General features: G+C 43.1%; 1 protein-coding gene across 5 annotated transcripts in view; it reads right to left on the reverse strand.

Moving 5' to 3' along the window:
- Positions 1–1,053: 1,053 nt before the first annotated feature.
- The window catches only part of nin (ninein (GSK3B interacting protein)), a 43,927-nt gene continuing 19,086 nt past the window's right edge, over positions 1,054–25,894 (reverse strand). For 2 of the 5 annotated variants that reach the window (XM_015350779.2, XM_015350778.2), the window contains exons 7-30: positions 25,628–25,774; positions 25,006–25,173; positions 24,509–24,645; positions 23,748–23,888; positions 23,307–23,481; positions 22,907–23,017; positions 22,473–22,562; positions 21,854–21,992; positions 21,467–21,588; positions 20,532–21,142; positions 18,230–20,008; positions 17,045–17,170; positions 16,641–16,710; positions 16,117–16,341; positions 15,607–15,723; positions 14,650–14,763; positions 13,787–13,900; positions 13,172–13,318; positions 12,717–12,896; positions 12,274–12,423; positions 11,818–11,919; positions 11,540–11,671; positions 3,075–3,188; positions 1,054–2,535 (exon numbers count right to left, since the gene is read on the reverse strand). In XM_015350779.2, the coding sequence (XP_015206265.2) occupies positions 2,320–2,535; positions 3,075–3,188; positions 11,540–11,671; positions 11,818–11,919; positions 12,274–12,423; positions 12,717–12,896; positions 13,172–13,318; positions 13,787–13,900; positions 14,650–14,763; positions 15,607–15,723; positions 16,117–16,341; positions 16,641–16,710; positions 17,045–17,170; positions 18,230–20,008; positions 20,532–21,142; positions 21,467–21,588; positions 21,854–21,992; positions 22,473–22,562; positions 22,907–23,017; positions 23,307–23,481; positions 23,748–23,888; positions 24,509–24,645; positions 25,006–25,173; positions 25,628–25,774 (5,427 nt within the window). In that variant the 3' untranslated portion in view covers positions 1,054–2,319. Of the gene's footprint in view, positions 2,536–3,074; positions 3,189–4,588; positions 8,709–11,539; positions 11,672–11,817; positions 11,920–12,273; positions 12,424–12,716; positions 12,897–13,171; positions 13,319–13,786; positions 13,901–14,649; positions 14,764–15,606; positions 15,724–16,116; positions 16,342–16,640; positions 16,711–17,044; positions 17,171–18,229; positions 20,009–20,531; positions 21,143–21,466; positions 21,589–21,853; positions 21,993–22,472; positions 22,563–22,906; positions 23,018–23,306; positions 23,482–23,747; positions 23,889–24,508; positions 24,646–25,005; positions 25,174–25,627; positions 25,775–25,894 lie in introns of those variants that run through there. The other 3 variants (XM_015350783.2, XM_015350782.2, XM_015350780.2) reach the window with 3 other exon arrangements.

The raw sequence follows: 25,894 nt of genomic DNA on the forward strand, positions 1-25,894 counted from the left end.
GTGGATAGGCATGAATCGCACAAACAGCAGGCGAACCCCTAAATGTCAACAGAGCCCGGCGTCATCTGGAGAAGCACAGATAAAAACGATCATGGATTACAATCATCCTTAACAGTGAGGAATGCCAATAGCTGTTTTTATTACAGCTAGATGAAGACCTTATCAAAGTGCGTACTTCATCAGTATTTCTTCAGCATGACTTTTCACTGTAGATACTGAATTCAAGAGGTATGTCAAAAAAATTGCTGAAGCATTGCCATTGCAAAAAAGTATTGAGGTCTTTCAGAGTTATGCAACTGTTAAAAAGAATGTTTGCAAATATTTCAATAAATCTTTATAAGGTATCAGGCTATCTGGAAACTTAATTTGGCTTTAGAGGAATAGGTTTTGAAACAGGAATTCTTTCAAACAAGAAGATGACTATTTGGAGAAAGATGCTGGATACAGCTAATCAGGAACTGCAGGCATTGGATTCAAGTTAGAAACAGAGCTGAGGAAGAGATTCAGACTGACTATAGGTATCAGTTCCTCTTCACCTCTCTCTTTCAACCCCTTACAACTGAGTTACTCTGGTCAAATCAGCTCTGGCAGCAATAACCATAAATCCTCAATTTAAAGTGACTGTGAAATAGCAGCTATTATCAACACTTACAGTACATCCCAATACCTTTTAAGGCGAGTCCACAAATCTAGGTGATTTTGATGGTGGGTTGGTTACACATAGTAAATATATAAGAACAGGATCTCCTGTTTGTTCTTATTGACTGTGTATAAAATACTGTATTTTATACACATTGTCTGAAATTATTATTCTAGGACTGATGTTTCTGCCTTATCACTGAAAGCAGTAAATAGCAGATACAGTATGGAATGCTAACAAACTCTACTCCTTCTTACGCATTGGTGTTAACTTCCTTTTTATGTCTGGAGATGGTCATATAAAACTGTTTTGCTGACATTACTGACAGATTTTAATTTATAGCAGCTTAAAAGACCTTACTGTACATAGGTTATGCATTGCGTTAAGAGAACAGAACTACACAGACCACAGTGTTGTATAAAAATATATTTAAGTGGCAATGGGAAGCCCAGAATTAGCAGCTTCAGTTAGTGTATTTTTTTCTCATCACCGGGTGCAATAACATTTTTAGTTTACACGTAGTATACAAAATTTTCACTTCATAGAGAAACTCTTGCATGCTTCTCATTTCACCTCGTGTGTTTCAGTTTCCCGGAGAATCAACAGTTGGATTAATAAAGTAATGCTAAAAAAAAGCTTTACTTTTTTACTAATGATTAATGTATCCTTAAAATGAGAGGCAGTGTTTAGTCCCCAGAAGTTTCAAAAACATTTAAGAACACTGATTTAATTGTACAGTATAATTTGCACCTCTGAATAAGATAGCATCTCTTACTGTTATAAGTCCTGTAATGAGAATATGCTAAATGATTCGTTTTCTATCAGGGTAGACTATTATTATTTTTTGTTCACAGGCCCAAATTAAAAATATGGATGGTCTTTTACTTGTTGAGTGGGTTACTTGGCCCTGGGCAATACTGACACCTCAACATAGCCTCGAAGTAAATTTCACTGTTACTAAGAGACGTTTTTCTTTCAATTCTGTAGCAACATCAGTCTTTAAATTAAATCACAGGTAGAAACTCAGCAACACTGGAGTGTCCCAAATACTTTGAATCTTTTTTCCACACACCTGGCTGAGCTTTTTTTCTTCTAACAAATGCATTAAAATTTTCTTCGACGTCGCTTTCTCAAAGTACCCACACCCTCAAACACAGGGATGAAGTAGAACGATGTCTAGTTCAGACACACAGATTGTGCTGCTCCAGGCTTCCAAAGGCTGTGGAGCTATAACTGTGAAAGTACATCATATATCAAAGCTTGTGGCAGTTATGAACAGGCAACCCAGCCTTGCTGACAAAGCTGACACCATGACAACCTTCAAGAAATGGCTGAAAGAGATTTTTAACTGCTAACTACCAAAGGGTCTAGATGGGCCACACGGCCTCCTCTCAGTGGTGGATGTTCTTGTGCCCTACAGTGACTAACATCCAGATTCGGACCCCTGGACTTGACTCAGTACTGAAGGTGGTACTTCTAGGCGTGACTTGGTCAAGCAGTTCCATCAAGATCCACAAGAGAAAGCATGTGCAAGGTGTGGATGATGGGAATGATGGGATGAGGGACAGGGAAATCATCCTTTGGTTGGGCAGTGATGGAGGGGAGCTTGGGCAATAAGCAGGGATGGCAGAGAAAGGCTGGGGCAGTGAAACATTCAGAGCAAGAATGGCCAGGTGACGTTAGGATCGCGAAAAGTGGTAGGGCACCGCAGTCAGCGGCGATGGGCTCAGGTCCCTCACAATCTTGTTCAGGCTGGAGATCTTCTCCTCCAGTAGGTAGTTTTTCTTCTCTGCCACCTTCTGCCGTTGCTCTGTCAGCTCCAGAGCCTTGAGGAGCTGGGAGTTCTCCACATACAGGTCCTTGATCAACTCATCCGCCTTGGCGTTTTTCTGGAGCTGCAGAAGCAGGTAGAGAACAGACCACTTACACATCAGCTGAGTGGTTGTGGATTTCACATTGATGCTGAAGGGGCAAACTGGGACTACAACAACCCCAAAATATTATTCTTTTTGTAAAGAGTTAATCCTACACAGAGGACTTACTTCTTTAAGTGCACTACTGCAGATCTGCTCCAAAAAAGCTTCAAAGATAATAATTAAAAAAGGAGAAACGATCAAATTACGATTTGATCTGAGCAAAGCAGCATTCCTGGACAGAATGCATAATTTCCACAACTAAGCTGGAAGTCAGACCAGAAAGAAAGTTAACTATTACATAGTCGGAGAATTGGGGCGAGTAAACTATTAGGTTTATCTTCTAATAGTACTATAAAGTTATCTCTTTTTTTCTGAATTTTTTATATTTAATTCTGATCTGAAATGCTCCACAATTCAGTATATAGCACTCATGAGTGACAGAAAGAATGGCACGCTGCTACAACGTCTTGTCTGCTCCCCAGTTCTTTTAGATCTCTATTCCAAGGGCAGCCGCATACCTGATCCTTTAACTGGGTGACTTTCTCCTGCAGCAGCAGCTTGACATTCCGTAGTTTCTGCTCAACGTCTCTCATGCGCTCCTCCATCTTGAGCAGCACCACCTCCTGTCCCTCCTGCAACACCCACAGTACACAAGCTATCAGATCAAGATGAGAGAATCTGATCACAGCACCTGTACTGTACTGCACTATGGCAAAGTTTTGATTTTATGGGAGTTTTGTTTTACTGTAAGTGGAAAGCTAGCTTCCAGTCATCCTTGTGATACAGCAGGTTGTGTTAAGACACTTCAGGGAAGAGTCCTTGGGTCCACTGCCATCTGTGTCACATTGTAATACAGGAAAATATCAGCATAAGCATAGCTGATTGTGAGTATAGAACACAGGATAACACAGTTTTGCTGGGTGATCTTTTTACCACGCTGATTTAAAAACCCTGCAATGCAATTTATGTATCTCATCCCTTTGGATTGAGACTGCAGGGCAGCACAGGCTGCCAACCTCACAGCTGGTTTGCACCTGGTGTCTTTGCTGTAGGAGGTGGCAGCTCAACACCCGCATGTTGTGCCCTGCCTAATCCTAATGGAGCAGTTCCAATTCATTATTTCACACGGCACAGTGTATTACTCACAGTGCACTGGTGTCTACCAGGTGAAGACTGGACAGCTGATCCAAGTCTTTTCTCAAGGGGTGTTATTGGCAGACAACATAGACTATACAGACACAAACAGTTTTTTGCACTCAAGCCTGTAACTTCTGGTTGTGATCGGCACTTTGATTCCATTACCAATTACGTAACACGAAAAGAAAAATACGTGATTATTTCTGAATCAATTGCTGCCATTTTTTTAAAAAAGTGAACTTTTGTGTTAATATAGTGTAGTAATCCCAGAGAGGATAAAATGGCCTAAAATGAATCTGTTTTATAATTATTATACTGACTGATCGTGTTTCAGGTTAAAGGAATATAATAATTCCATTCTTAAACAATGTTAAATCATTACTCTTCTCCTCTTATCGAACAACAAAGGCTTCTGTCAAATGACCAATCCAGGTCCATTGCAGATAAAGGAAAATGACATTGTGTCAAATTGCAGACATAAGTGTACACCTTTAATTATCTAACCTGAAGAAGGCTCCACGGCCGAAACATTGCGTTTTCTTTCTTTTCTTTTCAGCATGGAATAAACCTATCACTTGTTCCTTTGCAGCCTGCGCATGCTGACGCAGCTACCCACCTGATCTAATAAAGTAGCTCATTCAAGTCGTCACAGAAAAGAATTAAAGGTTTACACTTATGTCGGCAATATATGTCTACAAAACTTTATTAGATGTCAATACCAGCTAGTTTTGTTGACATCTGTCAACATACCAAAATCAAATGTACCGTACTCAGTTTTCATGTGGCTGGCATGAAGTGATTGAAACAAAACAATACAAAACTCTCATGAATAGTCATGATTATGATCTAAAACTCTACCAAGTATAGTGAGAATCAAATGCAAAACTACACAGGCTTAAACCCAACAGTTTATTTGTATCTGACTTCCTTACAAAACTCATCCTTCTTTTTCATCAAACTAATGCAGTTGACATCTGAAAACAGGAAAACTAAATAAATAACGGATCACATAATAAATAAATACAAAATATTTTTTTCCAATTCAGTGATATTGCTATCAGTGAAATTTAAAAAAATAAAATATGTGTACATGGCTACATAAACAAAAAAGTAAATCACATTTTACATTAATAAATAAGAATAACGGGGGAAAAAAACATTACAAAACAGCACTTGAGAATCAATCGTACAAAAACAAGAAATGCACACACTTACAAACAATAACAAACCCATCACAACAATAATAGCCTTCAGAGAGATGCAGCTTGGGGACTTTCAAAAGTTCACAGCAGGCCCGTTCTTTTTCTGTGTCTGTGGCACGCACTGAGTTGGGGATGTAAGTTGTGAAGTCGGTCCTTCAGAGACCAGACTGTGGGTTATTCTAAGGTTTCGGAGAACACTACTGGTGGAGCCCCCCTGCGTAAGGATGACCTAGTCAGACATGTGAGTCCAGCTCATTACTCTTGCACCGATCGGAAACACTCCCTCTGTTCCAGAAGAGCTTCAGCGTCTCACTGGCAACTCAGCCCACTGGCACATTCCTAGAGGGGGCCTTCTGTTATTGCTGGGAGAGGATTCTGGGAGTGAATCCAGAATAGAAATACAGTATATTCCCGGGTTTTTTTTTTACACTGTTTAATTGTATGATATTATTTTTGAATTGCCAGTTTTTGTTTTGCTCCACATTCAGGAGCTTGCCTCTTAAAACTGCCTTTGCAATTCAGGCAAACGCTGACAGGAAGTGCTAAAACCAAACCAGCCTTTACTGTTTTTAGTGTTTTGTTTTTTCCAAGTTTGTTTCGCGTTACTGATAAAAAATAATTAATTCCTGTAACTTAGCAGAAAAGAACATAAATATTATAGAGGTAAAAACAGAAGAAGTTTATATAATTGCAATTAAATACCCATTTCTTGTAAAATATGAGACCTTGAATAACACTGAAATCTCAAACCTTTCAAAAACCATACGACAGCCATAAATATGACAAATAAATGATTTCTGTAATTCATCACATTTGTTTTGTTTAGAGGCATGGGCATATCAACATTGAACAGATAACAAAAACAAGAATAAAACCAAAAATAAAGTATACTTTTGTCATGACCACTACATCATGTTTTAGTATTGCTAGCTTTGGTGAGTAGTGCAAATTTTTGAATTCTGATTAAAGCACAAAAATAGTCCATAAATAAATGAAAGTAATACACAATATCCTATTTCTCCTCTTTTGTAAAAAAGTAGTCCACAGAGAAAGGAGCTTAAATCCTGACTGAGGATAAAATCAAAACATAAGCTACCTTAATTGAAAATAATTAAAAGATTTAGGTATTTTGCTTTTGTACTTGGAATAAGTTTCATCATAATGCCAAAAGTTAAACTTGGATGCAGTTTAAAAGCTCACAGGATTAACTATTTTCTGCTGTATTTTTAAATATTTCTTTGGTCTGTTTAAAAGTGAGTGCAAAAAAAACCCCCAAATAATTCAAACAAATTTCCAAACGATAAGGCTGATGTCATTACTTCGGGTTACTTTGCAGCCCAGCTCAGGATGATGCAAGGATGTTGTAAGAGGGCAGTAGGTTCTGACGATGATCTCCATTTTGCCTGAACCTACTGCCCTCTTACAATACGGGAGGGGATACTGTAGGTGGGCAGACATTCCTCTTCTGCAGTAGTGTTGACTGTGTTTTGTGTCAAACATACTACATACATCTTAATGTGTCTGTTTCTACTCAGTCGTAAGTGCCCAAAAAATATAAAAACCTAAAAATAGAGTGCTTTCCATAATATTTCCAACAATTTTTAACTCCACGACACGTGATCATGAAGTATTCCGCTGTGCAACAGAGCGAGCGAGCCGAGACTGGAGTCCCAGCGAGGCAAGAGAAAGCCAGCGCAGCGCCATCTACTGGTGGCATGTTGCTAAGTTCAGAAGTACACTCTCAGTAGGCCAATCCGTTTTCCATATGAACTATGAATGTTTGATAGTGCTAGGGGAGCTCAAAATTGTCCGTTTTTTAAACTCCTCAGTTTGTAATGTCATCTGTCACCATCTGTAGCTGTTACTCTTCTCTTGTGTGTTCTTAAACTGCTTCCATGCAATTACTAGGCCACACTGTTTGATTCTGAGAGACTGGCCTCATTTATCATCGGCCTCCAGAGCAAGGTCTAATACCTTCGTTATTACAGTGATCTACAGCAGCACAGTCACACCAGCAATCAATAATCAATTAAGTACTAAGGTACAGAACAGTGGTGTCAAACTTCCTGAAGGACCTGATGTCTGCTGTTTTTATTCCAACCTGAGTAGTCAATGGAACAATTTCCCTTATTATTTTCTTAGACATATTCATGATGTTACATAGACTACTGTACCATTGATAAAACAAAACACAGAAATTGTCAAAGGTACAGTTACTTATGAAACACCCCAGAGCCAAATTACAAGTACATTACAAGTAATTAATTAATAGAGCACCCATCAAACTGAGATCTCAGGCTGGAACAAAAACCAGAGAACACTGGTTTTACCGGCAACTGAGTCTAAAAGCCCTGGTCTAGATGGTTCAGACAAAAAGGAAGCCTGTCCCCTTGATTAGACAGAGCTGTCCAGAATTTGATCATAGACTGTATATATCTTACAGGTCTTTAGATATTGCGCATGTTCATGCTTTCTCACAGTATGCTGGTTATTCCTTCAAATGTTTCCACCTGTCTTGCTCAATACTGTAGGTAAGTAACTTCAGATAGATGGCACTAGAGGTTGGTGAAATAAAAAAGTCATGAGCAAAGAACCGATCTTTAAAAGCAGACTTGACAGAAGAAGTCAGTAAAGCTTATAATGGTAAACTGGCACAACAGCAGAGCTAGGCCTAACCCATTCAAGGCATCTGTTTTTTTTTAGAAATCTATCAAAATATTTTCAAAGAAAAATAAAACCAGCTTGCTGCATATAAAACAAAATGCTGTACCAAACTAAAGTACTGTAGCTCCATTTGGATATGCATTGTAATGAGAATGAATACAGACATATTCATGAAGATCCCTTCATGTATTAATAATCAGTTTACCCAGGGCGGTCAAACCCTGATCCTGGAGGACCGGTGTCTGTGGGTTTTCTAGGTCTCTTTAAATCAGCAGCTCAAGAAGAAACTGGTTTTATTCTGCCAGTAAGTAGCAGAGTGTTAAGAGCTTGGTTGCAATGAAAACCTGAAGACACACTGGCTCACTGGGACCAGATTTGGAGGAATTAGATTTACACTGAAAACAGGACTACCCTATACTTCATCCTTTCTGGCCAAATATCACACTGTTTACCCTTTTCACTCCTTCAGTTTCTAAATCAGGAGTTCCCAGGTCCTAGTCTATCTGAACCCTTAACTGAACTAACGTGCTGCGTGATTAGAACCTCTGCAAGCTTTTTTTAATTGACTCAAATCATGGAGATTTTAATTCACTTGTGAAGTGCATGAATGCACGATAGTTAAAAGACCAGCTTCCAACACGTTTAAAAACTGCAAACAAAGAGTTCAAATTACTGCTTTACTTTGTCAATTAAGGGTTCAATAATATAACCCAGCTGGAATAAAACCTAGCAGGTGTGTTGGCCTCCAGCACCAGGATGTAGACCCTCCTCTAAATCCATGACATACTGTACGTGTCAGTGCAGCAGGCTGTACCTGATGTTCTATGCCAAGACTGTGCCTCATGAAGTTTAATACAGTGGACCACTAGAGCTACCCCTGCCTCAGCCTTCACTCCCATCAGTGCTGAGGGACAGCTTCTCTCTTGGCACGCACGCTGAGATTTCAGCCTGCTCCTCCCCAGAGTCTCAGCTGACCCCGTCTGGAGGTTAACGAGCTTATGCCAGCAGGAGGAGGTGACGGGGAGGAGGGGGGTGTGGGGGTCAGGACTGGGAGGGAGAGAGAAATGGCAGTTAGTTGCCAGGCCTTCACAGTCTGCCGATCCTCCGGTAGGTTTCTGCGTGTGCTGCCCGCGGCTCCGGTAATGCGCCCTGGAGAGAGAAGGCAGGTACACTTCACCCGAGCACAACCTTCCGCCAGCCATCACCCCGACACCAAGGCAGACCCCAGCAGGCAACACCAGGCATGACGCACAAGGCGAGCGGCTTTGATCCCTACAGTCCCTACAGGCTAGTGTGCTCCCAAGGTCAAATGACTTGCTGCCCAGTTCTGGATTAGGTTTGGCTACTACCAATCCACACTGACAAGGCCAGTTAGTTAATTATGGGCGGTGGCCTCACACAATTTCAGAAATGCTGGCAATCTCCGAACGCTACTATTGCTACTTCTCCTTTACAACCAACTATTTCTCTTCTTTTTTTCTCCTGGATATTCCTGCTTTCAGTACCGTGACTACTTCCTCGTGGCTTAAAAAAATAAAAGAAAGCTCCCCAAAAATCTGTGATGCTGCATTTACAGGAGGAACAGGAATGCATCTGTGACATTATCTTCTTTAAAGCTGAACCAGCCAGAAAAAGAACAGCGATATCTGACCAGTGGAGCATAAGAACTTGACTTAGTGGTTATGAAGCTGGTCCTCTTGGATCTCTGGCCATCCAACTTTGTTTTAGTTCTGGTAATACTTCTACAACTGTGTGTTTAACAAAGCCACTTTAAAATGAACCTCTACCTACAGACACCCCTAAATCAGATGAAAGAAGGTGACAGCAATGATGTTTCATTTCCCTACTGCTGTCCACTGAGGACTATTAAACCTTAGTCGTTGCCATAGAACAACAGCACAGCCCAACAGAACAAGCAGATAGAACTACCACACACTGGAAGCACAGTGGAACCACACCGCTCCCAGGACACCAGTAACGAGAGATAGGTCTTGCAGTAGCCTCCTAGCCCAGTGTCAGTAAAGGAACTCAGTCCCTATGTAACCCCCAGTATTTACAAGTTACTTCTTAACCCTTCCAAAACCCACACAGGACTCCAGGTCTTAACTCTATCCTGAGACTACCTGTGCATATCCACTGTGCTTGAGGTGCAGCAGCTGAATGAGAAAACGAAATGTGTCTCAGGATTTCAGACAGGTGAGGGAACTACAGTAGGCGAGTGGCAGCCGTGAAGACACTTTTTCACTGCGCCGCCTCTCACAGGGAATGGAGTTCGAGAACAGCGGAGGGGATATGAGATGGGTGAAAAGGGCACCACACCGAACATGAACATGGAACCTTTCCCAGAACTACATCAAGTACAGGAAAGACAACCAGTCTAATATAATGGAGGGAAAAGTTAGAATTGAATCAGCGTAGGGTAAAAAAAGGTTTGAACGTCCACAACTGCAATTTTCTTTTAAACAAAACCATGTAATTAACCGTTTGTGCATGTCCAACAATTACCATCACACTCACTTGACAATATAATGTAAAGCCATTCCTCTCTTTTCAATGTTAAAGGCCAAGTATTGAATGTAACAGTTCTGTTTTTAAATCCTGCTTTAGAAAGAGAAAACACGTTTCTACATGTTCTGTAATTATACAGTGCATATACTGCATACCTTTAATGAACTTGCAATATTCAAGGATATCGTGGAAACTACTATTAAACATACAGTCATAACAGCTCTGACCAGCCTAATAAAACGAGCCAGGAATGCAGTGCTGAAGGCTTAGAACATAAGAAAGGTTATAGATGAGAAGAGACCATATAACCCCACCTAGCTCATTTGGCTGCCTGTTTAGTCCATCAGACACAAGGAATAATGTTATTTCTTCCTATCAAACTGATTACCACTTTACCAGTCCTACACCTAAAAAGATCTTCTGAAATCCTTTTTTCTTGAAACAAACATCCACACATCACAGTCCATCCCATCCTTAATAACTTGTTTACCTGTAACAATGTCATTTAAAAGCATACATTTTTGGGACAATCTGAGGTTCTCTCTGGCCTAACCAAAACTATGAATATATTGCTATTTTCATCAGTGGTGCGTACTTGATTAGTATGTACTTTGATGTTTGCAAGAACTGCTTTGAACCGCTAAAGCAACAAGCCCATAATTGCCTAAATGCAACACAGAGTGACATTTATAGATTAACTAAATATTAAGTCCCAGAATAAAGCAGAACAGGGGAAGAAATCAAGACAAAGTATTTTCTAATGTGAAAAGAAATATTTCAAATCAGGCTTGCCTGAGTTGACCAGTGATAAAACATCTACCAAGCAGATTCAGATACTTTCAAATAATTTCATCCTTCTCCTTTAGTGTACAATGGGTTTACAGGGAACCACTCTGAGCAATTACTGTAACTGCAAAGCTTTCTTGTGGCAGATTGTCAATCTCAAGAAAAAGACTGGTGCAATGAAGGACAATGAGAATCTACATGAAGTGAAATGAGATCGAATGAAGATCAAGACTTGATTTCAGCTCAAGATAGCTTGAAGACACGAAAGGCAGAATCACTAGGTGTGTACCAACACTGTTTAATATTTAAAAAACTTGTATAACCACAATAAAGACAAAAAATATTTCAACATTTTGAGCAAGTTCCCTTATTTAGAAGGAAGAACGCAGTAATCCCCCCAAAAAATTGAGCTAGTAATACTGTTTTCCAAGGCAGTCTAGTAAGCATGGTAGTGGTGGTACTCTCTGGTAACTTTGCCTCCTAGTGTCTGTACATAGTGCTGTGCAGTCTTACCTCTTGGAAAGGAACAACTCGAGATTCACCTCACTTTGTTCCAAGAATAAACTTGCCTACAGCAGGCTCCACAGCCCAAACAATGTGTTTTTTTTTTCCATTTCCAGTCTGGAATGAACCTCTACTTGTTCCTTTGCCAGAGCTCGCGCTCAGATGCGGCTCCCCGCTCCTACCTGCTGTAGGCTGAAGTCAGGGCCTCTCCCTCCCAGCTCCTCCCCCCGGTGCTGTCCCTCGCGCTCCAGCTGCAGCAGCCGGTGCTGGGCCTGGATCAGCTGCTCCCGTGGCAACACCCCACCCAGCTGGACCTGCAGAGCCCGGGACAACACAGGACAGAGGTGGGGTGGGGGGGGGGGAGAGGAGCGTCACTGTCAGTGAGGGGGCAGGGGCTGGAAGGGCCTTACTATGAGTACAGGTGACCCACCCCGTCAGAGGTGAGGCCGGAGACACTGACCTCCAGTAGCTGGGTCTCCAGCCTGGCTTGCCGGGCCTTGAGGTTCTCGTTCTCCTGCCTCAGGCTCTCCATCTCTCTTTGACTCTCGCTCTGCTCGCTCACCTACAGGAAGGGACGAAGCCGGGGAAAAGGGTTTCACGACTGGAGCTCTCAGTTAAATTGTGCCGTTTCTGACACAAAAGCCCTCAATTTGAATAAACACAAGCGTGATACAGCAGTTCACACAGAGGGATCGAGCTGACAGAGACTTTATTTACCTGTACTTTAATGAGCCCAAATTAGTTTTTAAAGGAGAAGAGGCAAACTGCTTTACCTAAGCTCTCAGCTCAAGGTGAGATTTCAAGAGAAGTCGATGTCACGTCTTGCGAAAAAAGCAGACTTCTCGTGAAATTGGTCATTATTCATCTTTTGTGTAGTTCTGTGCGCCTCTGAAGGGTGTGCCCCCTTCTCTCTCACCTTCCTGTTGGCGATGAGCAGTTCTTTGCGCACGGAGTCCAGCTCACGCTTCACGCCGAGTTTCTCCTGCTCCACGGCCTTCACCAGGCTGGACTGGCCTTGCTGCTTCTGCTGCTTCAGGGACAATATGGTGGACTCCAGCTGTCGAGTCTGAAGGCAGGTAACAGAGGACTAACATGAGGGGGCGAGGCTACTCCAACAGCTGGATACCTGCTTCACAGTCTACAGCAAACCCCACCCTGCAGGATTATCCAGTCGCCATTTCCCCAAACTCTGCAGAGCAGCTTCTGTTGTACATTTAAACTCTTTCCATGTCATAACCCACCGTTTGGTCATGTCTCTGAAAGATGGATCCGTACCTTTGTAATTTTTTTAAGAAGTAGATAAGCAATGAAGACTAAGCTGTCACTGAGGCTCCTTATGGTGCAGCCCGGCCCACTCACCTTGTCCCGGGAGAAGATGAGGTCACCCTTGGTGTTCTGCACCTCCTTCTGCAGCCTGTCGTTCTCCTGCCTCAGAAGCTGCTGCTCCTGGTCCACCAGCCGGGACAGCTCCTCCCAGTACAGCTTCTTCTGGTGGCTCTGGTACCCGCTGGAATGCAGAGCCAGCTCCAGGAACTGGTTCTGAGCCGAGGCAGAGAACGTCAAAGACCAAGCACACGAAAAGGATGGCTTTTGTTTTTTTTGTTTTTTTTCTAGCGCAGTTGCTCGCATAGTGACTGAAGCTGTATATCTCCAGGAAAAAAACACACTGGAGAACATGTGCAAGTTTCGTTGTCTTGCTGACGTGCAATAGGAAAGGATTACACATGGTCTCGTCTTCCTTTCACGTCTTATGATAACTGCACTTGAAAAGACTAGATTGATTTTGGCTAAAAACTTCTTCATCTCAGTCTTACCTTATTGTTGGCATTCTGAAGCTGCTTATGCAGAGACATCACTTCCTGTTTGAGGGCTTCTTTTTCTTGCTGGGTGACCCTCAGGTCTGACTTCAGTCGGGCTGTCTGGAGATTGACAGTCTGAAGGGCTTCATCCAGAGCCTGGACCTGACCCAAAACATCCAAGAACACTGTCACACCCCTAGAAATCATCTACAGATTTGCACTGCACAAAACTATGACACACAAAAACCTGATGTGTTCAGATCGCTAGAAAAGATCTTCTTAAAGCTATTGACCGTAGAACGCTTAGTAATAACACCAAAACTGCCCCCTAGTGGACATTCAGGGAAGTTATATGACAACATCAACTTGATCGCAGACGCACACCAGGTCCCTGGACTTAAGGGCATGTCCTACACTGACAGGGTAATGGCACTGGGTCCTTTTATTCTTTAAAAGACAAAACAGGACATTTCTTCAGAATGAACAGTAAAGCACGAACCAGAGGCGGAAACTATGTGAAAGTGCAACCTAAAGCAAGAATGCTTTTTTACCCAAAGAGTGGTTGAACAAGCTACACAGCCATGTTGTTGAAGTCGACACCCAGTCTCCTTTCTAGAAATGACGCAATACCTTGTCCAGGGAGGCAGAGAGCTGAGTCTTAAGGTTCTGGGCCTGCTGCTCTGCTGCTTGACGTTCCTGTCTGAGATGAGACAGCTGGTTCTCCATCGTCCCTAATTTTGCAACCTGCACACAGTGAAGACCAAACCTGAGTGACCAGGAGCAGTGCTTAGGAACTGACTACAATACAGGGTTTGCCGCAAAAACCAATACATTTATAAACCAGTTCTGCACAATATTTAATCTGAACAGTAAAATATTAAAATGAATAGTGTAGAAATTGAAAGTACAGATAGAGAGCAACAAGTGGGTGTTATTGAGTATTACAATCGTCTTTCTACAGGAGATGCGTACAGTTCAAACAAGGCTTAATGCTTTAATGAAGGGAAGGAATTTTAGTCATGTTCCAAATATTGATGCAGAAGTTCCCATAGTTCCTGTTTGATTTTCACCTATGTGTTGTTACAGAAATATTACTTGGGTAACTACTAAAAGTTCAACACAATACAGGATGTAGGAATTCGGAATTTAATATTGATTATGTGTTTACAGCCATAGTGTGCCAGTATGCTCCCCACACACCAGCTATCAGTGGGGAGAAGAACAGAGTGATGAAGCCAATTCAAAGATGGGGAGGCCATGATTGGTGAAGGACAGGGAGGAAATTTGGCCAGGACACTAAGGTAACACCCCTTTTATTTTCAAAAAGCACCCTGGGATGAGAATCAGGACCGCAATTTTACATCTTGGTGACGAATGGTGTTCATCACTACGGGGCATTAGGACCCACACGGACTGCAGGGTGAGCACTCTTCAAATTGTAGTCACAAGAGCTGAAGATACTACAGTACACCCCACGATGCCCGGCTCTGCACCTTGTCCACGCAGCGGCTCAGCTCCTCACTCAGAGTCTCCTTCTCCCTCTGGAGTTTCTCGCTCCTCGACACGGCACTGGCCAGCTCAGAGCGCAGGTCCCGGCTGCTGCACAGCTGCGCATTAAACAGGAGTCACCGGTTTGCCTCCAAACCCCTCCACAGGCTTCGTCATAGTAGGCGAAATTCTACACTTGAAGGCTCCACAGCTAAACCATTGTGTTTCCTTTATTCTCTTTTCAGCATGGAATAAACCTATCACTTGTTCCTTTGCAGCCTACGCATGCTGATGCAGCTACCCACCTGAATTATATTCTCAGCAGATGATTCAATGGGATATACACTGCCCTGCTGCAGTATCTAGGACTGTGGATACCTCTGTGATAAAGCTGCCAACCATAGTTAGGACAGCAGAAGAGATAAGGACGTTTTTTAAAAAAAAGACTAAAATCTTCTCCTTTTTTCTATTTTAGAACATATTTCAAGCCTAGAGAAATTAATTACCCACAGTCCATTTTAAAACAATGCAGTAAAGCCTCCATTGAATTAGGCTTTATGTAGACAGAATTAAGCAGTTTTTTCAGGTTACTTAAGATGTTATAACAAAGTGTGGAACAAACGCCTTAATTGTGGTACAAAAACACACAATATTTGTATTAATGATACTTTGCATTCAAGTGTTCATTTGTCAAAGTGCACATTACATTATGAGGGGTTGAGTTAGGATTAGTTTTAGAATTAGGATCAGTGTGTGGGCCATTATGAAACTTTATGTACCCGTTATGTCTATTAAAGAATGATTTTAAAGAGTTATGAAGGCTAGTGTAATATCCTGTGTAACCTGTAAGGAGATATTATGAAATTATTATGTATGCTACATAAGCCCTTCAAAGGAAATTTCACTGACACTGTCTGATTGCAAGGTCTCTGTGTAAAGTATTCAGTTTGTGTTTCAGTCACCTGCTCCTTCAGGGTGGAGAGTTCCTGGCTCATCAGCGCCCTCTCTTGCTCCAGCTGGGCACTCCTCTCCTGGGCTGTGGCCATCTCTTTCTCCAGGCCTGACAGGCGAGCTGCCATCTGCCAAGAACAAGTGAGATGTGCTCATATGGCTAAAACCTAACTAGAAAGAAGGATTATATCTGAACACATCTGGGTTCTGGGCGCCCCCATGTAATACACGTCACATTGCAAACAAATGTCATGTTTATTTTTTCAGAATATATAATACATAATGACTACCAGAAAAAACATTTTCATGAAAGCATCATGAATTGAACTGAAAAGCATCATGAATTGAACTGAATTGAATTGAAAGCTCTAAAGACCAATGTTTTCTCTGTTTAGGGGGAAAGTGGAAAAACCCCTATCAGGTACCAGTTAAGGGATATAATCAGAGACTAAAATCCAGGGCTTCCTGATGTCCCTGCTGTTTGGATACATGAGGTGCCCTTCCTGCTGCTCAAGGCCCACCTGGCTCCTCTCCTGTGCGAACTCGGCAGCCAGGGCCGCTCTCTCCCTCTCTAGCTCCCCCTGGTGGTGCTGGCGCCGGCTGCTCGCTTTCTTCTCCCGCTGCTTCAGCAGCTCGCTGAGCCGGCGGTTCAGCTCCAGCACGTCGGCTGCGTTCTGTGCGCTCTTGTGCGAGAGCAGCCCGTTCTCGTCCTCCAGCTGCTGCCCTCGGCTCCTCAACTCCAACACCTGGCCAGCAGAGAGAGAGAGAAAGAGAGTCCACCGTCAGTAAGGCCACATCACTATTCAGTCTAAATATATACAGTAGATTCACAGTTCGATCACGTCCTCCTCGAATCAATGCAATTAAGGTTATAAACTTATTTGCGTTTAAATGGGAAAACGAGACTGAGAAGGTTTCACTGTAAAAACCATAAAAGTCTTTTCAGTGTTTTCCCATAAAAAGCAAGTTTTGCACCTTACTTATTTAAATGATAAGGCCGTTGCTTAAATAAAAGTAAATCACATTTTTGCCGACAGCTTATCACCTGGTTCTTTAAGCTCTCGTTCATCGTCAGAGCTGCAGTCTTTTCCTTCTTCAATTGATCAATTTTGCGTCTGTGAAATAAGGCAGACACATACTTCATTAAAAAAAAGTATCATGCCAAGGGAGACGTTTAGAAATGCACAGCCACATATAGTTTGTAATAAGTATCAAAATGTAACACTTCAAGACTTCAAGTTAAAAAATGACTATATTGCAGGGAAAAGAACAAACTACATAAACCTGCTATTTAAGGTGCTAACTGTGTGTTATTAACTACTAAATATTCCATCAGGAGTGAATAGAGAGGAAATAAATAATCTAGAATTTATTATCTTTTATTTGAGCCATCAATAATAACCAGATAGATTAATCTACTTTTAACTTTTTATCTTTTAAGTTTCTTACAGCATTTCCTCTTGGCTCTTATTGAGGTCTTTCAGTTCCTGCTGTGAGATGTTGCCCTCTTCCTTGAATTTGGAGATCTCCCATTTCAAAATGAGGTTTTCTTCTGCCAGACGGCCAGCCTCCCCTCTACATTGGAGACAGACAGGATAGGAGAATTAGAACAAGTTACTGTTCCTTCTTCCCAGACTTCAACTGTTTGGTGAGGTGTGTTTGAGAAAGTGTACAGAATTGAGGGTTAGATCTTGTGTAAACCACTAAAATAACATTTGCTGTATTAAGAAAACACTTTTTAGTACCTTAGGTTCACAATGAGCAAATTATTCAGATGGATACAACAATTAAGAGTGTAAAATGTAGATCCAACAGACTGAATTTTAGTTTATTATTTCCCTTCATAAGAGGGCTCTATCAAGAAGAGGATTATATCTCTGAATAGACATTCAAGAACTACATATATTCTATGTGATAATTTCCAAGAATATTGTGCTGTAAAAGTGTTTCCTAAACAAGCCTGCAAACATTTCTCCTAAGATGACGCATCTTAATCTAATTTATTAAATGTACGTATCTTAACAATAATTACAAGATGATAAGAGTTAAAGAATTGGGTCTAGAACTATGTTACATCATTGTATTTTTTATATGAATTAAATGACATAGTTAGAAGATGTTTCAGGCAGAGCTGCCATTTTGTAACATTGTAACATTTTTCTCAGCCACTGTTCAGTTTACATTTCACCCTCTTATGTAGCCTTTTTATAGACTAGTTTATTTGTACACACACAGACACACTACATACATGCACAGACATTACACACTGTACACCTTTTATTTTATCTCAGAAAGAAATAATCTTTGTCAGTGCACTCTAGATCAATCTTCAATGCTGGACAGGGTTTTTTCCACGATCGACACAGTCTTGATTCAGTCATGCCATGGAAACACAAGCCTGTCAGATTGTTACATCATCTACATGAAGGTTTTCTTTTTTCTAAGGGGTTAAGACAGCAACAGAGACAGCAAGAGCTCCATATCTATGTGGGATTAAAAGCGCTATTCTAGGTCACGCGTTACAAATGTGAGTTGCGCTAAGTAGCCAAGCAGGAATGCAGGGTTAGTTTAGTTCGACAGGGCACACAAGGAAGTTGGATGCTCCATATCCGACGATGGCTGCTGGTACATTACCTGTGGGCCTGCATCTTTTCTTGTAACGTTTGACATTTCTCTTGAAGTTCAGCAACAGTTTCCTGCAGTTTTGCCTTTTCCCTCTCTAGCTCGGTGCAGCTATCTTCAAGTTCTGACACAGCCTGAATCTTCGCTTCCAACTGAGAATTTAGGTCCTGAAAAGTCTCCTTCTTGTGAACGTTCATTTCTGCCACCTCCTTGGTCCCTTTAGTGTCCTGACAGAGGTTTTTAAGCTCTTCGTGTTTCTTTAATTCTTGGATCTCTGCACAGAGTTTTGAATTTTCTTCCACCATACGGGCCACTTGCTTTTGCAATTTGGAATGCCTGCCTTGGATGTGCCCGACACCTTGCATTTTTTCCTCAAGCTCGTGAACTTTGTTTTCCAAATTCATCTTTTCCTCCTGGAGCTTTCTCTTTTCTCTAGTGCATTCCTCATACCTACTTTGAATGTCAATCAACTGCTTAGTCTTGCCCTCCAGGTCTTTGGTCCGTTCAATCATTCTAGAGATGTCTTGCCGGAGCTCTTTGTTTTCCTTCTGTGACTGCTCTCCGGCAGCAATCTTTTGGGCATCATCTTCCAAAAGAACTTCAAGTTCACTTGTCCTTTTCTCAAGATGACAAACCTCTTGCTGGAGCTGCAGGTTTCGGTCATGGGCATTTTCTAACTGGGCCTGCACCCCAGCGTGAAGATACACTTGGTCCTGAAGCTGCTTCAGTTTTTCATGTAAGTTCTCCATCTCACTATGGCAGAGCTTTCGCGCTTTCACAGCCTGTTCAACTTCATCCTGAAGCTGATGAATCCCTTCATTCGGTTTTTCCAGCTTTCTGATATTTTCTTTAAGTAAATCAGAATCAGAATCACAACCTTGTTCTTTCTCTTCAGATACCTGGGGTTCTGTACCTATGCTGCTTTCTGAGGTGGGTGTCTTCTCGTCAGGATATCTAATTTTGACTGTTTGCAGGTCAGTGAGGCTCTCTTTTTTAGCTTCCAGTTCCTCGGTCCTTTTTTTAAGATGTGAAATCATGCAGAGTGCTTCTTCGTTTTCCTTCTGCACCTCTTCAAATCTCTCCTGCAGCTTTGACATCTTGGTCACTTCAGTTCCCAGCTCTAGAATTCTGATTTGGAGCCGGCTGTTTTCAGCCACCAAGCTCTGTATCTCTGCCCATTGTTTTTCTAACAGATTCAGATTCTCTTTGTTCTTCTCCTCTAAGTCAGTCAATTGGCCTTGGATCTCTGCCTTCTCCTGCTCAAAATCTTCAACTGCCTGTTTCAGCAGAAGTTCCAGATCGTCAGCTTTCTTCTGTGCCTGAATCAGAAGCTCATCTTTGGCATTCAAGTTTTGTTGAAGATCTTTATGCAGATCAGCCAATTGCTTGGTAAGTTCACTCTCTTTTACCTTTGCAGTGTGAATGAAGGCTTCTAATTCATGTTGCACTTGCTCGTTTTTAGCTATCAAGCCATTTAACTGCTCCTTGTAACTCTTCTCCATCATTTCTATTTCTCGTTCAAACTCCTGTGACACACACTCCTTCTCTCGCTTTAGGGAATCTCGGAGACGCTCCATTTCTTCTTCACTTTCTCTGAGAATCTCCTCCTTCTCAAACTCCCACTGCGCCTTCTCCTCTAAATGTCGCATTGTCAGATCCTGGAGCTCATTCTGGTGACGTACCTCCAGCTTGGACATGTCCTTCTGCAATCTTTCTGAAACAGCTTCCTGGTCTGAGAAGCGGGATTCTAATTCCCTGATCTTCTGGGAATAGTGTCTTTCCAGTTCCTTCCTGCACATGTCAACCATCAACAAACAGTTATCATCAAAACCGCCACTGGGGAGAAATCTGAATCCATCTGGCTTAGCAAACCACCAAAACCATTTCATTTCATAGAGGACCGATTTTCCTTCCCTACAGTTTAACTCCATCTCTCAGGAGAGAAGTTAGCAATTCTGTAGATTTACATTTTCTTTCATGTGAAAAAGTACTTACATTTTGATCACTTTTTGATATAAATGTATAACCGAGATATGTCAAAAGCATTCCCGAGTGTGAGCAAAACATTAAAATATTTGAAATAAAAATATATATAAAACAATAATGTTCAGTTGTAATTGACTGGAAATCAGTAGGCATGTTCACCTATACTGCTAAAAGGATGTAATGTAATTTCTTGTGTGATCATTTACACTGAATAGCAAAAAAGACTTCAAACTTCTAAAACAAAAGTACATTTAGTCATCCAAGTTCAGCCTTAGTTAAATTATTCTCTGTTACTGCCACAGCATAAATAGCTCCTATCCCCTCTCACCTCTCCTCCAGGAAATCCTGCTTGAGCTTCTCCACCAAGCCGTTGAGCCTCTCCCTCTCCTCGCTGTGTCTCGCACTCAGCTCCTGCACTGCTTCCCGGTGGCTCTCCTCCATCAGGGACCGCTGTCTCTCCCACTCTTCCGCAAGCTGCCTTTCCCGTTCCTCCAGGGCTCCCGACAGCCTCTGCCGCTGCTCTTCCAGCCTGCCTTGCAGGGCAGCCTCGTGCTGCTGCTCCAGTCTCACCCGATCTTCCGAGTGCAGCCTGTCCCGTTCCGCCACGTCGGCGGCGTGGGCCCGCGCCGTGCTCTCGCGCTCGCGCCCCGCGGCTCTCAGCTGCTCCTCCAGCTCACGAGCGCGGGTCTGGACCCCGATCACCTCGTCCCTCGCCAGACTGACCTCCTCCGCGTGGCGGCGCTCCAGTTCTAGCCTCTCTTCCGCGTGGCTCTGCTCCAGCCCCTCCTGGGCGGTCTGGGCAGCATCCAACAGGTTCTGGAGCTCCTCCGCTCTCCTCTGGACTTGATCCTTCTCCTCCTGGCACCGCTGGGCCAGCTCCCTTCGCTGCTGCTCGTGAGCACCCTTCAGCTCCTCCAGCTGCTGTTCGTACTGACTGACCTGCAATGTCAAATCAAACCTTTGTTCAAGTGGGCTACAAGGAGCTTCCCATCACAAACACTGTGCGTGTTCAATAGTCCAGCAGCTTTTTGGGGATCTGTGCAAAACATCCCAATCTCAAGATCAAGAGAACAAAAAACTTTCATGGAAAGTACTAGTTATATGACTTATGGCTTGAGCAGAAAAAGAGGATACATTCCTCAGCATTCTGAGTGCATATTTCAAAATAGATCAGCATTAAGTGAGTTTCCACAAAGATAACTGTTGGACTGGTAATGTGTTTCTATTTTTTTTGGACAGAGTAGGCTGTCCTTCCCTGCCCACCTTGCCGTCTAGTTCGCCTCTGAGGGTTTCCAAATCCCGAACGTGCTGGTCCTTTAGCTGCTCGATTAGCATCTCGGCCTCCAGGCTCATGTTGAAGGGCGGACAGTCCTCTGAGCCAAGACCTGGGGAACAGCATATGGGAAACATGCCTGCTCTTAAGGAGGAGAATTCTGGGATCAAGAGGAATAGGGGAAGTGCTGAAGTTCTTTCACAGGTTTGACAGATAGTAACCAATGGGATAAGCAGGGCTCTGGCAACACCATTTGGTGGATAGGCGACAGAAAAATGTATAACTTTATAACTACTTTATGACTACATGCAGCAGAATGCTACACACAGCAAGGATAGGTCCTGCTTTTTCAACTGCAATGGCTGAGCAAAGTGTACCTGGGTCTGATTCAATGCCCGGGCTCTTGCTGTCAAACTCCTCAGAAAGAGAGGGCTTGAAGAAGGGGCGGGACGTCCTGCCCAGGGTGCGATACTCTTCTAGCTCTTCCTGCAGCTCATCAATGCGGTCCTGCAGCTCCTGTGTACATGCAGACACACTGGGATCACATACACTGCGCTGGGCGCAAGCTGTCGTGGGTCAGGCAAGCTAGACTCAACCACGAGGAGGAAACATAGCAGCCTGATGGGGAAGTCTCAGAACAGAAACCTGTTGTGTATTAGTGAGACCGGGGAGACACCCTCTATTGTATGCATTGTGTTAATACAGATCTAACGATTCCAACCAGAAATTATGTCAAAGGAACGGAGATCCCAGTAAATTTATAAGTAAAGAAAAACGTATTGAGTTGCTAAGCGTAAAGTTAGTTTAATCCCACTCTGTCTTGCTTAATACATTTAAAAAAGACAAAAATAAAACTCTTGTTAAGTCAATCTGTCAGATCTACAGGACTGTAGGACTGGAGAAAACCTCCTCCATGGCTAAAAAAGTGCCCTCTCTTTCTCAGGCACGGCCAGTGAGAGACAAGGTGCGCACGGACGTGATTCTCATTCTCCTTACCCTGCACTGCTCCTCATACTTGCTGCGTAGGTGTCTGAGCCTCTCCTCCTGCAGGAAGAACTCTGCGCTGCCTGGGTCCAGATCACCGAACTGGTGACACAAACCAACAAGAGGCACTTCGGATGTCAGGTACATAGACGGAAGAGCCACATAGTACAACATAGAAGATAAATGCAAATCTGGCACTTTCAACTGACTTCAATGTGCTTTATAAGGATCACTTAGAAGTTTGTTCATGTGATATTAATCTTCATATTATCTTCTATTATAATACTCCATGAGGCCAACAGATTATTCATCACACTACAGTTACTGTATGTATTCAGTTACCTGAACAGTCTTCTAATATGTCTAAATGAAGTGTGAATTTCCTCCCCTCTGGCTGAACTGTGCCTGATTCTGTCTATGTCTGAGGGCTGTCTGGGGGAATTCACCTTTTCTTTGAGAATGTTCTCCAGGTTCTTCTGCAGTTTGCCGACCAGATTCTCACTCTCCACCAGCTTCTCTGTGTTCTCCAGCAGTTCACCCTCTAGACGTCCATTCTCCTGCAGAACAGGCCAGGGTGAGACCAAGCTGCACTGGAGCTCGGGAGCTCACGATCGTACAATTTATGACCCTGTTCTGTACAACATCTGGGCTCATTCCACGGTAACCAAGCCAGTGTTTTCTTTTAAGTGGGGTTTCTGATTTTTTTTGGCTAAAAGGTCAATATCAAAGGTCATTTAACCATCCAGACCAACTTCAGTGTTATGAATTACTAAAGGAGTGCTGTTTGACCCCTCACTCTGGCCCTGCTCGGTGTGTCTGTAGAACAGTTGCTCTAACACTAGCTACCTTGAGCGTCAGAGAGAGGCGATCACGCAGGAAGGCCTCCTCCTCCTTCACTTTCTCAACCTCCCTCTCCAGTTGTGCCCGCTGGCGGGTGGCCTGCTGCTGGATGTGGTCCAGCTCTCTGGTCAGCTCTGACTTCACCGCAGCCAGTTTGTCCCTGTGCTCCATTTCCAGCTTCCTACAGACAGAGAGACAGAACCCACTTACTCTCACCAACCTCTGCCCTCCGAGACCTGATTATGAGCACAGCGGCAGTAGAAAACAACTTACGTGGGATGATTATCTCAAGGTTCTGAAAATGAATTTTCAGCTTATTTGTAATATTCAAATTAATTTTGTTTAGGATTGATATTCAACCAGTAAAAGCTGCCTTCATCCCTCAACCAGCATCCTCTTTTAAAAAGATATTGGCAGTCATGCAAACCAGTGAACAAGGTGAGATACCGGAGGTTGTAGTCATTCAGGCGCTCGATGGCTGAGTGGTGCTCGTCCACCTCTGTGGCCATCTGAGTCTTCAGCTTATCGGCCTTTTCTAGATCTGCCTGAACCTTCCTTTTCTCCCGCAGTTCACGGTCCACACACTCCCTGGAAAAACAGCAGTCAGAATCAGAAGAAACCTAATAGGAAGGCCTCAGATGCAATCAGGCCTACTAATAAGAGATAAAGTGTATTTTCACATCTGGCCTCGTAGACCCTATTTCTGTAGCCTCCCACAAAGGAGAATGAAAGTGTAGACAACACCTCTGAGCCACTCAACTTTTTAACGCAGCACAGGCACAGCACCACAAACTCGTACTGGACGTCCAGCGCCGACTGGAGCAGGGGAACGTCTCTCGTCGACAGAACTACATGCAAGCGCCCAGGAGACTGCTGGGAGCTGAGAGACCCTTGGCTGACTAGTCCCACACTACCCTCAGTGGGGGAAGCCTGGTTACACTCGCATAATGATGTGACCCAATATGAAACAAGCAACATAGTGCTTAACCTGTGCGCAGGCCAGCATCTTTACCAGTGGTTGAGGTACTTTGGGAGTTTTTATCCAGTTCTATAGTGTCACCTCATTCCTCTCAGAATTCGACAGAGTCAAAGCAAAGCTCTGCTACTATGGATATTCTAACTCTGTCAGTGTGCTGTATGCATGTCTCTGATTTTGTCAGCATATATGCATGTACAAACAGTTCTCTGACTTTCTGAGCAGCACTCACAGCAGGTAGCGGATCTCGGCCTTGAAGCTGGCCAGCACAGCCTGATGAATACCGTTCTTGGTAATAAGCAGCTCGTTCTCAAGTGCGATGGTCAGCTCACTCAGATTCACCTTCCTCTCCAGACCAAAATCCAGAGCCTGCAAGAAGGACAGCCCCTCAAAAAACATGTCACACCACAACTGCAGGACAGCAAGTATTCATTATTCATTACCTTTCATCTCTGACAATATTCCACCACATTCATACGTGAGCGGGCATGTATGAGATCGTATAGTGCTCTATTCTGATGCAAGGTGTGTGAAAGATATTCTCTGCTGGAAATCACAGCAGTTTGAATTAAAGTATTAACAATTATCTATTCAAAATATGGGTACAACGGCAAAGATATTCTTTCCATACTTTGGAAGATTCTGCTTTTGTGCACTGAAATAACTAGTAGATTTAATATAACGCCAGTTTAACAGGCTTTCATTGCATTATGAAACTGAAGCCCACACCTGCAGGATCTCCGGGCCATTCTCAATGCCCTCCTCCTGCCAGGTGTCCAGCAGTTGCTCAGCAGACGCGTATCCCGATCCGTCATCCAGAGTGGAGAACAGACGCAGGCTGATGGTGCTGGTCATCGCCGAGGGTGTAGTTGTCCGCCGTCCGCTCTCATCAAAAGGCTGTGCAGACAGAACAGGCTCAGACTGGTTGTGCCCCTCCGCAAGCTAGAGAACCAGTGGTCTTCTTCACCTCCAGTTCCCACTGCACCGGAACTCAGGTATAATAATAATTCCTTATACTTATATGGTGCTTTTGTTGACACTCCATTCAAAGTGACCAGACTCGCAGCTGCTTAGCTTTAGCAGGCGTCCACTTGTGAACTGCAGGGTGATATAGCTGCCGGCAAGTGTGTAAGAGGATTTTGGAAAATTATTTCTTCATGTATGGGCTTCCTCTGCTAAATGCAAACGTTTCTTCCACACTATTTACCCAAACAAAAAAAAAAATTGAAGCTAATTTGACAGCAGATCATCAAGCCTAGTAAGCATTATGGGAATCTAAGCCGTAAGACCGAAAAATGGTGGGAGTGGGGTATGGGAGTTATGAGAGGGGCCGGAGAGCAGCGAGCCTAACCTGAGTGGAGTGGTGTCTCTTGAGCTGTCGGTACGGGGTGGAGGCAGAAGGGGTGGGAGGATTGTTGCTCCTCACAATCCCAGAGACAAAATCCTGCACTCTCATGACTCCATCGCTGTCCAGCTTCTGAAAAACATCTTCCACCACCTGCAAGACAGGGTTGAAATAGACTGCATTAACTTCATTAAAAAATCCAGACCATTTATTGAACAAAGCCATTTTCCTCAAAGCATAGGGTCACTGACTATTATTTGGCCATAACATTTT

Source organism: Lepisosteus oculatus, chromosome 8, assembly GCF_040954835.1.
Source record: "Lepisosteus oculatus isolate fLepOcu1 chromosome 8, fLepOcu1.hap2, whole genome shotgun sequence".
Taxonomy (NCBI): domain Eukaryota; kingdom Metazoa; phylum Chordata; class Actinopteri; order Semionotiformes; family Lepisosteidae; genus Lepisosteus; species Lepisosteus oculatus.